General features: G+C 43.7%; 1 protein-coding gene across 1 annotated transcript in view; it reads right to left on the bottom strand.

Moving 5' to 3' along the window:
- The window catches only part of ankfn1a (ankyrin repeat and fibronectin type III domain containing 1a), a gene marked incomplete at both ends in the record, with an annotated part of 215,853 nt that overhangs the window by 173,008 nt on the left and 24,480 nt on the right, over positions 1 to 18,365 (bottom strand). Inside the window, one exon of the mRNA XM_080747348.1 lies at positions 10,812 to 11,095. Within this exon, the coding sequence (XP_080603474.1) occupies positions 10,812 to 11,095 (284 nt within the window). The remainder of the gene's footprint in view (positions 1 to 10,811; positions 11,096 to 18,365) is intronic.

Below are 18,365 nucleotides of genomic sequence, written 5' to 3'. Positions count from 1 at the left end.
CCGGCCTTGTACTTCCTGTATGGTCAGGCTCAATCTGAGTTCCCAGAAGTTATTTTTTTCGCCACTAGGGGAGGTCAGGCTAAACTGGCCTTAATAACTGTACCACGTGCTGATTACATTTATGACTAATAAAGTATTCAATAAATCAATCACTCAATGTTGCCATATTTTCCAAGAGAAACAAGCAATCAGGTCGATGAAAGCGAGCCCAAAATAAGTGGCTAGCGGCAGACCAGTCTAACTTTATCTGAGAGTTAGTGATTAAACTGTAGCGAGCACAAATAAGCAACTACACTTTAGAAACAAGCTTATAAGCTTATAAAGAAAAACTCTGCAACTTCCAGTAATTACAAGCAATTTTACAGGAAAACAAGCCCAAAGCCCTAATAATAAGCAGAATTGGCAAAAATGGTTATGATATTGTTTCTTTTAGGAATGGCTGGGGAGCGAGGAAACGCAATTATGTTGGAGGAGGGGGGCGGGCTGACTGGAGGAATCTGCATGTTCTGGAGCGGGGACACTGCCACTGTAGTTTTGGTGTGCTTTTCACAATTATGTGGTGATTGCACGTTTGCGTGTGCGTGTGCGTGTGTGCGTGCGTGCGTGCGTGCGTGTGTGTAGGGGCGAGAGAGAAGGTATTATGAAGATGTTTGGAGGTTATTTCCCTGTTGAGCACAGTTTTAGTCGAGTTGTTTAAATAAGGAACACCTAAAAACACTCTCACTCTGTGTGAGTGTGTGTGCGCGCACACTTGCTTGCTTGCATGCGTGCGTGCGCGTGCGTGCGTGCGTGCGCGCACGCCAGGAGAGGAGAAATGTGAAGCAGGAAGGAGAGGGGAGGGAAGGTGAGGGGAGGAAGAGGAGAAGAGAAGAAGAAGAGAAGGGGAGGAAGAGGAGAAGAAGAAGGAGGAGAAGAGAAGAGAAGAGAAGAGAAGAGAAGAGAAGAGAAGAGAAGAGAAGAGAAGAGAAGAGGCAACAGTGATAAACACACAGCACAGACAATGTTGATATGCAAAGAGAACCAGACGAACAATCAATGACTAAGTAGGCAAAGAACCAGGTCCCGTGCTCTCCACGGGGAATAAGAAGCTTTTTATACCCGACAAAAGCAGCCCGCCCCTGGGGAGGCATCACAGTGACAAGCAGCCTCTAATGAAAAACATACACACACACTCCTCCATAATGCAACAGCAGCCATCAGCCGTTTCAGCCACCTGTCGCGTCCTCCGCCACGCCGCCTTTCCTCCAAAAACTTTCCACCCTAAAGAAGAAAGGCGGAACTATTCTCCTTTTTTTTTGTTTTACAACACCGAGAGCAAATATGCCGAGGAGGGGAGGGGGCAGGGGATTTTCCACCGGACCCCGAGAGGGAAAAAGTCACACTGGGATATTTCTGTCACTGTGCTGTCACTTAGGCTGTCTGAGTTGCTGTTGGAGACATGCTGTTTACCTGGCCTAAAGGCAGTCAGAATGTGGTGGTACACAGTCTGAGAGGGGAGGAGAGGAGAGGAGAGTTTATTCCCTAAAAAAGCTGCTTCTTTCCATAATAAAAAGTCAGAATGTCTTTGTCTTCATCATTGTACCATATCACCATCCATACATACATATCCCCAAAATAGGCTATAACAAAGTAATTATCATTTGTTGGATTGCCGATCTCTGGTAAACTTCAAGTTGCAAAGTAGATTTTCATACTGCACTGAAATTAATTGGCTTACCGTACAGGAATTAATGTTATCCATTGGCTTCCCTGAAAATCAAATCAAAAAACCAAAAGCGCTTCTGAAAATGGTCGGCACTAGTAATGCCAAGAAAAAAATCAGTGGCCTACACTATGTTCCTTTAAACTCCATTCACAGCATTTAATTGAGGCGAGTTGACGTGCAGGTGACGCGCATTGAATTATTTCAGCTCAGGAAGTGACACAAATTGATTTTATATAAGGGTTAGAGTACAGTCCGGTGACGCTAGTATGATAGGTCCTTAAGAAGGTGACCGTGACTCAGAGCTCCTTCAATCATGACTCAGTTTGATCATTCAGTTACTTTGGCAGCTCTGCGGACATCGCTGTAGGGAAGCTACATGTAGGCTTTCAGTAGCAACTTCTAGTTCCTGCACAAACTTACAGAACTGAATGAATGTTCGCTTCCAAGGTTTGCAACACATATAGAGTAATAGAGTATGTACCTGTAAATGTCAGAAGTTAAAAAGCCTGGGGCGCGTACTTCCCACCACCACTGCGGAGGATTCAGGTAGGAAAGCTTTGTTAAAACCCACAGCAGCATGAGCCATATACTGTAGATGTTGCAAATGGTAAATAGTAAATTTATAGCCTATAGTGCCTTTATTCAAAGCACTTTTCATAATGTGCGTTTCATTCAGCTATTCACGACGTCAGCCACTAGCGGGGGACTGTGAAGTGCAGCGCAAGGCCAAATACATTCGGACAAAATGTCCCCTCAGTACAGGGTTGTTTGACGTAGGATAACCTCCCACTGGCCAAACGAGATGGTCCTATTTCATACAAGGTCTGCGCTTCCTCTCCTGCCCAAGGTACATTTCTTAAGTACAAATTGAATGCCTTTACCATTACTGCGGCAAAAGAACCGATGGCAAAATTTCATATCTCGATATTGATGCCAAATGTGCCGATATCGACACTATGTAATGGGTTCACGTTGTTACTAGATATTTTAAGTGTAACAGTGAAAACTGGCCTCGTTCTGTTGTGATTGGATTTCGCTGCCCCCGAAGATGTGGAGCACCAATCAGGGCTCAGTATGCAAATATGGTCCAGAGGCATTCATTTTAATCCGTCCCTTTGAAATGCAGGATCCCAGACTATTATCTACGCAGTGATACGAGTCTGGCCATGCCAGGCTAGGAAACCTCATTATGTCCAAAACGTACTTTTCAGGATTGAAATTCATAAATAGCGAGGGCCGCACTGCAAGCTTATAGATCTGCTTTTTTTAATGCAAATCTTTCAATGTATATATTTTTTTTTTAAAAACGATTTTTAATGCAAAGGGTTTCTTTCTCTTGGTCCCTGGAACAACATATTTTCAGATGGGGATCTGTGGTCAAATACATATAATTCTAGGGGGTCCTTGACGTGAAAAGGTTGAGCACCATTGATATAGAAACCTAGGTTTTTCTGAAAACCATTAGGATTTAGAAGACATTATTAGGTATTTCTCAGGTCTTAATGGGTTAAGAAAAAACACGAAAAGTTAAAACAAAGAGATACAAGGTTTCTGCCCGACAAACGTAATAAAGTAAAGCGTCTTGCTCAAGCACACTTCGACACATGGATTGGAATCGGGAACCTTCCGTTTCCCCATGCAATCGGCCGCTCCAGCTCCCGAGCCACCTGACCTGCCGCCCACTGTCAGCCGTCACAATGTCACCACCTCCCATCATGCTCTGCTGATGAGTGACAGCTGACGAGCTGTGAGCTGTCCCCCTGACAGCTACCATTTGACACCACCATCGCTACCTGACACTCTGGTTGCTACAGGAACACTCCATCCTAACACAGTGTTTATACCTGCACGCACACCCACACACACCCACACGCTCTTGACTCGTTCAAAATGCAAACATAACGCAGATGTCACTTGGAAGTGTGACATCACAGGAATGAGACATCAGACAAGCGTAGGGAGACTGGGAACCAGACACACACACTTGTGAGGACGTCAACGCTTTAGGGCGATGCATTTCTGAATGCCATTTTTAGTTTTTTATTGAATTCTTACAAGCTTACAGTGAACGTGTAGAGAAGTAGTGAGACTGGCACGCAACAAGTATCAATCAGGCTTAACTCTAACCCCTAAACCCTTTTTTTCCAAGCAGCTATGTGTTCTGTACCTACAATAAGTCAGTTTATTCCATTCATTTCATTGGGAACCTCTGTTATCTCCTATGTGTGCTACTTTTTCACTTTTTCACTGGTGATCTGAACGTCCATGTCTGCTATGAATCCAAACCCCTTGCCAAGGATTTTATTTTTTATTATTGACTCTTTTAATCTAACCCAGTCGATCACAGGACCAGCACATGCAAAGGGCCACATTTTGGACCTTGTCCTTTCATATTGGTTATCAGTAAATGTCACTGATGTTTGTGTTCCTCTCTGTCCTTCTGACCATTTCCCGTTTTTTTCCCCCTTCCCCTGCTCACTGTGTAAACCTGGTAACCGTGTGCGTCTTACACGCATCAACCCAGCTTCACGTTCTTGCCATGTTCAATGATCCGTGGGTGAAAACTGCTTTCCTCAAATCTTGACTCCATATGCACTCACAATCTTGACACTATTGCACCTTTTAGGCCGCAGCGCACTAAAGCGCTTTCAGAGCCCTGGCTCGATGACTCCTCCAGAGCTCTTAAGACGCTTATGCGGGCATGCTGAGAGATCCTCGAAAAAGGATAGACTTAAGGTTCACTGTGAGATCCTGATACTAATTACCAGCGTGCTGTCAGAGCTGCTAAATCATATTTTATCTCCAAGTTTAAAAAAAATAGACACAAACCCCAGGTGTCCATTCATAAATCCATGTGATAGCCTCTTCTCTAGTCCCATCCCTTTCCCTCTGTGAAAACTTTAAAATGTTTTTCATCTGGGAAAAGAATCACTGATCTTAGGTCAGCCCACACATTTATTACCCCAGATCCCGCATCTTCTCCATGCCCTGCTGCGGTCATTGGTCAGTTCCGGCCAATAACCCTCGCCTCACTCTCTGATGTAGTCTCCCATCTCCGGTCTAGAAACTGAGCCACAGATTGCATTCCCTCCCGTCTTCTCGAAGAAGTTTTTTGTTCCATCGGCTGAAGTTTATTAACACCGATCAACACATGCCTCATCTCAGGATGCATCCCAGCTGCCTTTAAACATGCCGTGGTGCCTCATTTAATTAAAAAGAATAATAATAATAATAATAATACAGAATCCAGCTTTTTTTCAGCTGCAATTAATGGCCAAGGTACTGTAAAAGCTCCCTACCAAGCAACTTGAAATTGATTCATGCTTTTATCTTGTCTAGGCTAGACTACTGCAATGCATTATATTCTGGCACTGACCAGTCATTCGCCAGGCGCTTGCAGTTAATCAAGAATGCGGCTGCGTGCCTCCTCATAGGCACCAAAGAGTGCGACCACATCTCCCCAGTCAATTGGCTCCCTGTCAAATTTAGGATTGATTTAAAAATTCTGATAACTGCTTTTAAATCTATTAATGGGCTGGCCCCCTTTTTACCTGGCTAAACTTATTAAACGCCATAACCCAGTTGGAGCTTTAAGGTCAGCTGACCTCTCATTACTGACTCCCCTGCCAACCGCCCGACTGATAACTAGGGGCGACCGTGCTTTTGCTGTGGCCGCCCCCAGGCTCTGGAATGACCTTCCCCTTCACATTAGGTCCGCCTAGTCCACCCTGCTTAAGACTCACTTTTTCGATTTGGTTTTTAACCACAGCCCCCTGATAGTTTTTCACACTTTGAAGACTTAAAAAAAAGAAAAAAATCATATACTGTAAAAGAATATCTGCTATCTTTGAGAACGACCTGTTCTAAACCACTGATCTAAATCCTAAGAGTTGTGTGAAAAATATGTTGAGATATACTGTACACATATATACAGACAAACAGACAGACAGACAGACAGACAGATAGAGATACACATGTCATGTCTCTCCGCTAAGGTCTCTATTAAAAATAAAAACAAGAGATGCAGGAAAAAGAAAATACTTTTAAGGACAAATTCAGGTCAGAAAAGTAGCATTCCTTCCACCCACAAAAATAATGAGGCAGCGCTAGTGCACTCAACTCAACTTTGTGTGTTTTGAGCAGCACAGGTCAAACACACACGCACTCAAATTGATTGTACTTGTACTTGGCAAATAACATTTATATGACTGTGTCGAGGTCCTGAGTGTTGGTCCTTGAGGTAGAGGCTATGTAACTGTACCCAAGCAAATGGCTTTCAGAGAAGCTTTTAATTTCAAATATGTATTCATTCTCATGTCCTCCCCTTTCTCTCTCCCACCATTTCTCTCTCTTAAATTAAATTCAAATAGCATGGTTGGAATGAATGCAACAGTTACAATTTTTGCCAAAGTATCAAGTGTTGTAATGAAGAGAGAATCTAATACAACAGTAGAAGATATCTTCTTGCTGTATAAGCTTGTGTGTTTGCAAATGTCTGTGGAAGTGGAAGTGTGTGTGTGCCGTGTGTACGCGTGTGCATTGTGACCTTGTACATTTGTTATTTTCACTGCTTTTGTGTGAAACTGGTGTGTGGCAGGACTTAAATTGCAAAAACAATATAAAAGAAGTCAAAATATGGAGAAAAAAGTGTTCTGTCTGACAGCAACGTGTCTAGAAGAGGTTCAGAGGAGGGGTTAGGGATTAAGGGTTAGCGGTTAACTCTTCTACCAATTTCATTACATTACTTGCCCCACAGTTCAGCGGCAGACAGCCATGAGTTGGACACGCAGAGCAAAAGACCAGTGGGTGCTGCTCCACGGCCATAGTGAAAAAGCCTCAGCATTGCCTCTTTCACCTCAGGAGGCTGGAAAAGTCTGGCATGGGACCAAAGTTCCTACAGGCACATAGGGACCGCCTAGAGCATCCTGAGTCACTGACCACAGCACTGCAGACGCTGGTCCACAGCATCAATGCTTCCCTCCAATCAGGATATAGTATTCACCAGACAGTGACGTGTCATTGAATCCCAGAAGATTTGAACTCAGCTGCCCACCAGTATGGCAGTACCCACTCCAGAGACCCATTACACCTGTCCTCCGCGACCTACACTGGCTTCCTACTGTCAAGCACAGAACCTACAAGGCACTCCACAACCTGGCTCCCCCTACCTCTCTGACCTCGTCCACCCCTCACATCCGCGACCTGGTGTTTGTCAACGATCCTAAGCACAACGGTGGGGGCCAGTGGTGGGCAAGGTGGAAGCTTGCGCTTCGCTCTGTTCACTTGGAACGCACGGAGGTGCCGATAGTCGGGGGGGCGGAGATTTACTATTCTGTCCACAACGCCATATAACTCGGTAACGGCGCCGAGTCGGCTCATGCGTCCGTCGCAGCGCTCGACACGGCGACTCGCTCGCTACTGCTCGCTCGCAGGTGTCTCACATGGCTTATGGTCGCCTAAGATGGCGCGCCTCCGTCGTCATCAACGAAAACAAGCGCTCCTTTCCCTTGCAGCCCCCCGCGCCCCCACCGTTGTGCTTAGGTTCGCTGGCAAAAACGTGCACGCCTCACATCCCCTCACTCTCCCTCAGGTCTGGTGATGCCTAACCTCTTGGTGGTTCCCAGGACCAAGCACCTATACCTGGGGTGATAGCTTATTCTGTTGTTGACCCCTCCCTGTCTCTTCAACATTGTCTTCCCCATCTACAGTAAATGCTCACCTCTTCTTTTAGTGTTGTTCCGTTTTTATCGATTTGACTCTTAGAACTTACTTTTTTTTTCTCCCCCCACGTGACTTTGATTAACTTGAAAAGCGTGACATTATCATTAAGATGATCAAAGATCCCGGCACCCCTAACCATGGACTGTTTCAGCTGCTACCAAACGCGGCTGCAGTCTCAAAGCCTGCACCAATTTTTCCACCAGGCATAAGGACAATAGACACTAACAGCCTGTTGCCAGTCTCCCTGTCACTCACACACAGGCACATGGACACACACACACACACAGGCAGGCGTGCACGCACACACACACACGCACGTGTGCGCGCGCGGCCGCGCGCGTAAACAAATACATGGTGCCTGGGTGTGTACTGAGCTCCTGTACAGTCAGCTGTCCTTCAAGCAGCACACATTACAACAATCAGGCGATCCCTAACAGGTTTTTTACTTTACAACAGTGTTTCTCAACTTGTGGGCTGCGGGCCCACTGGTGGGCCGTGAGGATACTACAAGTGTGGGCCCCCAAATCATTGGCAAAACACTACCACGATTAATATAACGTTAATAGTAAAAAAGTGATACGGATACATAAGAACTTAAAGCATGCTACGTGGGTTCCATTGATTCAGGGTGGAACACAAAGGATTGATCGGTCCCACCCATTAGGGATGTACGGTTTCCATTTTTTCAAAACCCCAAGTTTAGACCCCCAAAAAACCCCGTTACACGGTTTTACACGGTTTAATGCATTTTAAGGTGCTTTTATCTGTATATATTTTGTTAATATTATTTTATTTGTATTTACCTTTTTTTCCTGACTATATAACTGCAGAGTACTGTGTTCTATCCGTCTGTCATTCAATGTTATATGAGATACATCAATGTTTTCCTGTGTAAATAAGCCAAGCCAAACGAAGCCGTTAGCTCGGCCGTATGACTGTGTCGCGTGCCGAAAATAATAGATCTACAAGCTCGTGGCTCGTCAACCGTGCGACGCGTTGTGAGCTTGTAGATCCACTGTTTTTTGCTTGCCTCTGTAGTCTGTATTTGGTTAGTTAGAGCTGTCGCATTTCTTTTGAGACCAGGTCTCCCTCCAGCTGTTACAGTAGTGTAAATCACACATCAGTGAATGCATTCGATGTGAATGTATGCAGTCAAATGCATGCAGCGGCGCACATGTCATGCGGTTTTGCCGGTTTGGCTTACGAAACCGTCTACATTTTATAACACCGTATTATACCGTTAAACCGAAATACCGTACAACCCTACCACCCATTTGACCACTGAACACAGCAACCGTGTCAGATGGGTGGGCTGCGATAGCTGAAAGAAAAGGTTGAGAAACACTGCTTTAAAACATCCATAGGATCAGAGTCAGACCCTTTCTCACCAAGAGGTCTAGCCTGCTCCTATTTCAGGTCTCAGTCATCTCCAGGCTTGACTAATAATAATAATAACTAGAACTGCACTCTGTCGAGGTGACAGCTTGCACCTTGTGCACTGGAATTTATATAGCAGCACCACTGGTCTTGACCCTCTTCAAAATGTGTTCCCTTCCCTTATTTGCTTTCAGCTGCTGCCAACACACACACACACCCCAGGACAGATCACTAGCGATGGCCTGCAAGGCAAATCAATGGCCTTCAGATTTAGAACACAAGCACAATTCCTACCGACGGGTACACAGCTCAGAACATATTTGTGCAAAGCACAAACATCGCCAGCACTCACGAAATGGCCTTCAGGGACTTTTTATTATGATTGGCACAGGCAGCATACAAAAACATTCTGGAAATAGCAGCCTGTTAAAATCAGTATCATGTAAATTAAAATAAGTTCTAAACAGTGGTGGAAGAAGTTAAGTAAAAGTATCAATACCACAAGGCTAAAATGTACTTTAAAGTACCAAAAGTAAAAGTACACAAGTTCGTCATGTATAAAAATATTTTGAAAATACCAGATCTATAAGCTCACACCGCATCGCTTTAGCTTGTGGATCGGCTATTTACAAATACCCAAAGTATATATGGGGCTGAAGTGGTTAATATGTTTTGAAATAATATGCAAAATCCTCAAAGTAACTAGTCGTAACTGAAGTTTTCAAATAACTGTATCAGCATCGTGTAGCTTAGAAAGATTACATGATGTCCTAAAATAAATTGTGTCGTACATCAGTATAGCGCACACATTTTTGCTAGATAAAAACTCTTCCACGGTCTCTTGTCATGGCTATCGATACCCTGGTATCACGTGCCAGGTCGAGGAGGGCGCATCTTTTATTCCAACTAATAGGCTAGCAACTGACCAGACAAGATCACTCGATCCGGCATTCACGTGGCGGAACAAAAACAAAGCGCCAGAATATGGAGATCGGAGGTTTCTGCCTGACAGCGGCAATATGTTGCTTACTTGTTCACATAATAATAACTTGGACAGACATACAGTACAGTGGTCTGTTTTCTTGACTGCAAGTGCTTAGACTGTTATTTCTTTTAGAGAGCACCTTGTTATGTAGACAGATGCTGGGTTTGATGGTTACCTGGTATCCCAGTTACTTTGAAGCACTCAATAGCTCTTCTTTGCACTGTACTTCAGTGACCACTTTACCATGTGCTTTGTTGATTCTGCTACATCTACTCTGATCGAACACTTGGAAGTCTCGCTGGATGAGAGTGTCTCCTCCAAATGCTCCTAAATTGTAAATTGTAACACGCCCACATACACACACACCATTAAAATTATGTAAACACATCTCACGTGTGTGCGTGTGTGTGTGTGCGTGTGTGCGTGCGTGCGTGCGTGTATTGTGAGGGCAAATGTCCCCGCAGGTAGCGGAACATTGCTGCAATTGTTATTTCCCTCTTTTTGTACTGCTATTCTACCGTTAAATGTGCTATTTTATGTAAGGTGGCTGCAATGAAGAGTTGAAACCGCAACAATTTGACTCTCCTTACAACAGTATAACGCAGACGTGGCAACTAGTAAAGACGCCTCAGGGCGACATGCGAGAGGTCGCGCCAATTCTTGGCCATCTGGCCATCTGGCCAGTGATGTATATTGGACCAGTTACCCATATATGGAGATCCCTGGTACCCATACACGTATATGGAGATCCATGTACTGTATATGTATCATCCCATACAAGTCTGTAACTTGACCGTGCACAAATGGAACCAAATGGACGGGTCCATTTGGTTCCATTTGTACACTGTCAGAGTTAAGGGAAGACATTGAAATGTAAACGTTTGAGAAACACTGCTATATATTACTTAAGACCATTATCCAAATACTGTATATATATTTTTGAAAACAATTTTGGGCAAAATAGACAATTTCTGGTCTAAAAAGGTGCCCACTCTTCCCGCCGTCGCAGTGTTTTGAACTCACATGGATGTTCCTCAGAGCCCTCTTGCCTCGGTTGAGTCTGCTCAGCAGCCTGTGGTGCCTCTGCTCTCCTCCTCCTCCTCCTCCGCTCGCCTGCAGCAGACGCTCGTCCGCCGACACCGTCTTCCTGAGGAGCGGCCGCTCGCCGCCGTCCAGCGCCCACAGGGACACGCCCCCTCCCGCCGGCCTCCCGGCTGCGCCCCCTCCTCCTCGGAGGTCAGGTGAAATGGGAGACGGGGGCTCCGGAGGAGGAGGAGGACCGGCATCCCGCTGCGACACCGAGCCACCTGGACCAGAGGAAACAAGACACCTCCTGTTGTTAAGGATCCTATGACCGTCAGTCAGTAGGGTAATGTAACTAAGTAGATTTACTTAAAGGACAACTTTGTTTTTTTTACAACAAGGGTTCATATTTGTGGCCCCCGACTTCAATTGATTTTACAATTGTGGCCCACTGCCTAATAACGTTAAATACCACTGCCCCACCCCCTCAAGGAACCCTGAGGGTCCCTGGACCCCACTTTGAGAAACACTGCAGTAGACATGCCAGGTGAAGATGAGCACGTACATCACACACACACACACACACACACACACACACACACACACACACACACACACACACACACACACACACACACACACACACACACACACACACACACACACACACACACACACACACACACACACACACACACACACTAGTGTTTACACTTGTAAGTCATGTCCAAATGAAAGCCACGGATAGAAGCATTGGCAGGCACTGAGGTCAAAGTTCACATAGTCTACCCCTTGAGCACAACTGAGTCACATATACCTCGCTGACAGTACTGTTTAGTTTTTTTTTTAGTTTTGTTTAGTTTATTTGATCATCTCATACTTTTTATACAGGTCATACATTCATATAAATCATTGTTACAGGTGATCAAAAGGAATAGGCAGAAGCTGAAAGCTTGTGAATCAGTCTATATAAAAAATGCTATCCTAAATGTATGGTCATTGAGGAGTGGAGTCTGAAGAGGTGGGTACGATTCGTCAAACATAGTACATGGTTGCGAGCTAGATCTGAAAAGAACAGTGCAGCACAGTGCAACTCTGTTCCATTCTCAGTATAGAGGGTACAAGTGGTTAAACTAAAGTGATATGGATGAAATATCTAAATATTATCCAAGTGTTCTGCTGTACCCCTGTACTTGTGTCACAGCACCCTTGGGTGCCACCAAGGCACCCACTTTGATAAACCAACTGCGCTATAGTACAGCTGAACAGCTGCCCCAAGCTCGACAAATAATTATTTTCATTACAAAATCTAGTCTTAGATGCATAATAAAGACATTGAGTATTACAGTATATCGCTGTTGTCGAATGGAAACCTTGTATTTATCATTTAAAAAACTAGTTAAAATAGCTGATCTATTTCCACTAGTTTTGTGCAACAGTCTTATTATGTTGAAGCAGGGCTTTAATCTAGGAAAAAACTTCGAAAAACGATATGCTGCAGCCTGCGAGCCAGTTCAGGCAGATACACTCCAGAGGTGTACATGCATGTGCAGCTCTCTGTGGTCCATGTTCTGCATGTGACATGTCAAGCAGATGACCAAATTGGCTCACCTGATTCATTGTACTTCCTCGCTGTCACTGAATGTTTTATGAGCTTTGTTTACTCCCACCAGCACCACCCCGGCACCACACCAGTAGGCTCTACTTTCCCTAAGGGGTGTTATACTGTAGACGTATGTCTGCCTGCTCTTAAATGGTCGTTTTCTAATGTGCTGAGCAGGGAGTAATGTATAGCAGAGCCTGAACGCCAAGATCAAATATAATATTCACACTTGTTATTACATTTTACGAATAAAATGTTCTCAAGCTATTACTGGTCTCGAATCTATTCGTGAGTTATCTGACTGAAATATCATTTGAGGCACAGCACGGTTCACTTTAGTTGGAAGAAATCAATAGTCAATAGAGCCATCAAGATGACTCGCCGTGAAGATGTGGAGCGTAATAAACCATCGCTCCCTCCTCCCATCTTTTAATGTGTCTATTCATTGGTGTGTGCGTGCATGTGTGTGCGCTTGTGTGCGTGGATGAGTGCCCCTGTGTCATCATTGCTGTATCAGTTTCACACTGAAGGCGTGCGTGGGCGCGCGTGTTATTAGGAGTGTCAGGTTCCCTTCATAGACGAGCCGAGCAGAGCTCAGGTCTGTGTGCATTAACCACTTGTTGGTAAGGCTTGAAATAGCAGAAAATAGCCGATCGACAAACTCACAACGCATCACACTTGTCGATTGGCTATTTTCAGCAAACGTTTTCCCCACAATAACAGAAAAGACACTAGTACAGGGACCCTGTTCAACCATATGGGGTTCAAGTGGTTAAACATGTATGATGGGGGGGGGGTGATGGTGACTCAGACAGTGACAGTGACAGTGCACTCGCCACATGCTCCCTGTGAGTCAGCAGGACTAAGATGTTATTGATAATACCAGTAAGACTCCCTAATCGGGAGATAAGCGACCATCAGGTTGCATGTATGCTGTCTGCAAAAAGCAACCTCATGGTGGCGCTAGAAGAGGGGAATCTATCTGACGGACAGCCAGTGGAGGTTTTCATGGTAACTTGCGACCTGACGTTCGCAATAACATTAATTTTAAAAATAATAATAAGAAAACGTAATGGTAATCTTTCTTTAAAATCTTGAAAAATGTGTTTTCATTGATAGGCCTACTGACAAATAGGAAATCGATCGATTGATCAATGAAATAAACATGCTCTGAAAATGCACGTGGTCCACCCATCTGACCACTTAATGGGTGGGCCACAAATACTTTCAAGATTTTCAAGTGGTCCCTGATCAACAACAAAAAACAAAAGGTTGAAAACCACTGAAATGAACCAAGACAAATCCCTATTCTAAGGCTAACATTTGGTGGAAATAGTTGTGGAGCAAAAATACGAGGGGGAAAAGTATAGAGCCCATGGGAATCCGGTCAACTGCTAAATGTATGTTTAGAGGGTTTAGGTGGTTGAAAAATAATCCTGTGTTGTATGTCATCCCTTCATCAAATGATTCAAGTTGAACTGTTGGCCACGTGACAGAAGAGAAAGTGAAGACAGTAGGAAAGCTGAGAGGGAGAGAGAGAGAGAGAGTGTAGGACTCTTGAGTTGGAGAGACAGACAAGTAGGTTATTTTATTTTAATATATATAAATTACACTTTCAATGTTTTTTTCTATGATGTTCAAGCTTGCAGTGAGCTTGTAGATCTGCTATTTTTAGGGAGAACCACCGTTCTAAATCCGAAGAGTTTTCAGAAAAACTTATGTTGCAACATACATAAACAAACATATCGGTAGCTAAACTTGCTTGCCCGGTTTTAATGGGCCAACTCATTTTGCTGGGGGACCCCCTGAAACCCTCCACAAAGACCCCTAGGGGTCCATCAAAGACCTAACTTGGAGAACCAGCGATCCAACCTGGAGCTCAATTACCATCGCAAACAAGAAAAGGACAATGCGTCTTTTTCCTATGTCTTTTTTTTATTTTTTATAAACACAACATACTGGCCGGGTGGTTTCCATGACAACTGCTGCCAGCAATGTCACAGCGAGGTGCGTGTGTCTGTGTGTGCGTGTGCGTGCGTGTGTGTGTGTGTGTCGAGGGGGTAGAAGACAAACTGCACCGGCAGACTGAGACGACAGCCTATATTGCTCTGTCCTATCAAGAGCTGAGAAGAACATTTTTTTTTTTACAATGTTTGTCGACTACCTTTTTTTACTGACGAAACCTAAATAAAAACTATGGATCTATGATGACTAAAATGAGACTAAAACTAAATGGAATTTTATTCAAAAGACTAAATTAGTCACACACACAGTTTCACACTAAAGTATCAAAAAAACGCATTGTAATGCGATCGGCCAATCAATGTTTTGCCTTTTTTTTTTTTTTTTACATATGAGGTTTCCACCTGACATCATCGAATGTCCATATTTCAACGTTTTCTTCCTCTCTCATACATTCTTTATTCCATTTCCTGAAAGGCAATACTATATACATACTAACTCTAGGAGGTTTCGATTCCACCAAACAGCCATTATACAGATTTAAACTGAGAGAGAGAGAGAGAGAGAGAGAGAGAGAGAGAGAGAGAGAGAGAGAGAGACAGAAAGAGAGAGAGAAATGAAGAGAGTGAAAGAAACAGATAAAAAGAGAGAGCAATAGATAGAGAAAAAGAGAGGCAATGATCATCTCTGATCTCTCTCCTCTACAGTTCTCTACCTTCCTTAACTTCATCCCTGCTTCATTACCTCAGCTTCACTTCAATGCTCCTTACCAAGCTGTGTGTGTGTGTGTGTGTGTGTGTGTGTGTGTGTGTGTGTGTGTGTGTGTGTGTGTGTGTGTGTGTGTGTGTGTGTGTGTGTGTGTGTGTGTGTGTGTGTAATGAGTTGTGGTACCGCAGTGTTTTTTGCTGCCAAGGCTCCCAGACGCAGTCATTAACCCCCCCCCCCCCCCCAACACAGAACACCCACACACACACACACACACGCACACACGCACACACACACACACACACACACACACACACACACACACACAGTTAGAACACCGACACACAAACAATAAGTACTGCACGTGCACACACAAACCGAGAGAGAAATTAAGAAGAGATGCGGAGAGGCAGCATTACAGAGAAAATGAAAAGCTGAAAAGGATTAGCGTTTTATTATTCAAAGACACTTCATGAGGTTCAGTCGTGCACTTTGTTTTGGCTTGGCCGCGGAGCAGAACTTCTCATGCAGCACGGCTGCAGCCTGGAAGCTCTCATGATGCATCATTGCATGTCTCATGCACAGAGCAGGTCATAGCCATGTTGGATTTTGGTGGACATTTTTGTAAAAAAAACTTTTTTTTTTGCCATGGACATACAAAATTAGTACACAAAGAGCTAGTATTGCAAAGAGCTAGCCCTAAATGACCATTACAGGTCTGTAACTCTGAGATTGTACAAATGGAATCAAATGGACTCGTGGGAAATAAAACATCTGAGAACCGCTGTCCTAGTGGACTCCAAGTGTGCCATAGTGTCGTGGTACAAGAAAACCTAGAGTGGAGACTGACATTCAGTAGTTGGGTCTTGTGATACAAACAAGAACATGGTGTATAAAAACAAAATCCAAGATTTGCCACAGACAAGACCAAGTCTTGCCATTTGTCCGTGTACGACATATTGAAGACCTGTGCAGCATCATTGTAGAGGAGCATGTCTCATGCAGCATCATTGCAGAGCATGCATAGCTGCAGGGCAAAAGCTTTCCTGCAGCATCGCAGCAAGGCGGCAGCTCTCTTAGGGTTGTGGTTCTCAAACAGTTTAATTTCAAGGACCCCTAAATTAAATGATGTATTTGGACGTGGATCCCCATCGGAAAATGCCTTGTTCCAGGGACCCCCAGAAGAGAAGATTTGTGTTAAGAAAAAAAAAAAAAAAACAATTTCTTGTACATCTGCTATTTTGGATAGCCGACATATTATGGATAAATGATGAATGATGATGATTGTGTTCAAGGACCCCACTTTGAGAACCACTGTGACTTAGGACATCAACAACAATTATGTGACAACCACCATGCCATTCTTAATTGTCTCTAAGGGCGGATTCACACTGCGGTCTCGAGTGCGTACTCGAGGCTACTTGGCAGATGTTTTGATAGTGTGAAGCCTGCGTACTGTCCTCCGAAACGAATCAACGCACCGGCCCCGAGACCAACTCCGGAGGTAGTCTCGAGAACGGTGCGCTGCAATGTGAAGCTATCGTTCCATAAACAAGGAAGTGGTGAAGCTTCTGCTAGGATAAAAATAACAAGGATTGGTCCGTGACGTCACAATTAAGATACCAAGGATGCACCAGTGACGTTACTGTTATACGATGATTACAGATGACATTACATTGTGATGTTTCAAAGGCAGTCAGCACACACTGCTTTGGTTGTGTATTGTTGTTCTGTTATTATTACAACTCAAGATAACGTCAGGAACACAGTCAAACTTCATTATTCACTCTAAACTCTGACAAGTGAATCTTTTTCTGTGACATGACATTCTATAATCTCCCAAAGCCCCATAGTCAACAGCGCCCCCGGGAGGCACATCATGAATACCATTACAGTTGAATGGAGTGTACTTGGGCATGGAAGAATCTTGGCCAATGTGAATGCTGGTCAGCGGGGACCAGGCAACCGTTTTCAGGAACAGTTCGAATCAATCGGACTGCAGTGTGAATCTGCCCTAACAGTGCCAACGCAACAGGAACCGCTTTGGTCTCCCTCTGTTCTCTCTCTCTCTCTCGCTGATCGAGTTCTCCCCGTCTCTCTCCCTTAATTCACTTCTTCTTGCTCTGACTGAGCTCTGGTCTGACACAAGGAAATCATTTATTATTATTATTTCCTGCTATTCACAGCCTGCCTCTGAGATGCACAGTGGTACAAATGTACAGTGCCATCAGGAGAATCACTATTCACATCAGAGAGTCAAATCTGTGATTTATCATACTACAGATTTCTCTCTCTACTACTCACCTACAGTGTATACATGTTACAGCATTCTGTACTAAATCTAATTTAACAACAACTTCCCAACAAATAACTAATTTAATCTACATTTGAATTTACAATTTTACAATTTAGGAATTTAGCAGACGCAAGGACAACACAAGGTGATACATCAAATGCATACTTACTATACTTACTATACATACTATCTGAAAACACAAATTGACATCTATCCAAAATACACTGATGATCGTGCTGTCAAAAGATGATTGGGAGTGAGTTTCCAGTTCTAACTGCAATGGGGAGTTCATTCCACAGTTATTCTAACAAAAAAACACAACTCTTGTGGCACAGAATATTTTCAAAAGGAAGTCCACCTCCTAATAAAATCAATTTGTGGGTCTTCCTGGGCATGAATATATTCTGTATCTTCTGAACCACTGCAGTACCATGAGCATTAATTTAGTAAGGACCCCTATGGAGATTAAAAGAAAAGAACATTCTAAGTGTTCCAAGTAGATTTTGTCCCTCTTGGGGACAGTGACCATGGTGAGACAAATGAAATATAGCTCTGTTGGGTGTACTGTGATGTCCATGAACCTTTCAGGGGGGTTTTCACTTTAAAACACTTCTGGGGCTTTCGTGTGCAGCCCAGACACTTTTTAAGTAGCTTAATTCAATATTTATATGTCTGATATTCATTAGAGCAGACATTTTATATGAACCCATTCAACTTCAATCTTCATTTTAACCATTCACTGAAAACCCTTGTCCCTGGTTCTGGAGAGAGATGTCCTTCTAATGCATCAGAGAGGCCTTTTTTAATTACTAAATGTGTCCTTTTTAAATGAAAGAATATTATAAAATAATAGCTTATTGAAAGAACACCCCCATAATGCACTAGGCCATTATAGGTCCAGAGCTTCAGGGCTTATAAGAAAAATATCTAATATTGAATAGATAAATGGACCACATTGGAAACAAGTCCCAATGACATTTTTGTGTTG

The sequence above is a fragment of the Nannobrachium achirus genome, assembly GCF_963921795.1.
Source record: "Nannobrachium achirus genome assembly, chromosome: 18".
Classification (NCBI taxonomy): domain Eukaryota; kingdom Metazoa; phylum Chordata; class Actinopteri; order Myctophiformes; family Myctophidae; genus Nannobrachium; species Nannobrachium achirus.
This window is presented reverse-complemented; position numbering and strand designations above follow the sequence as displayed.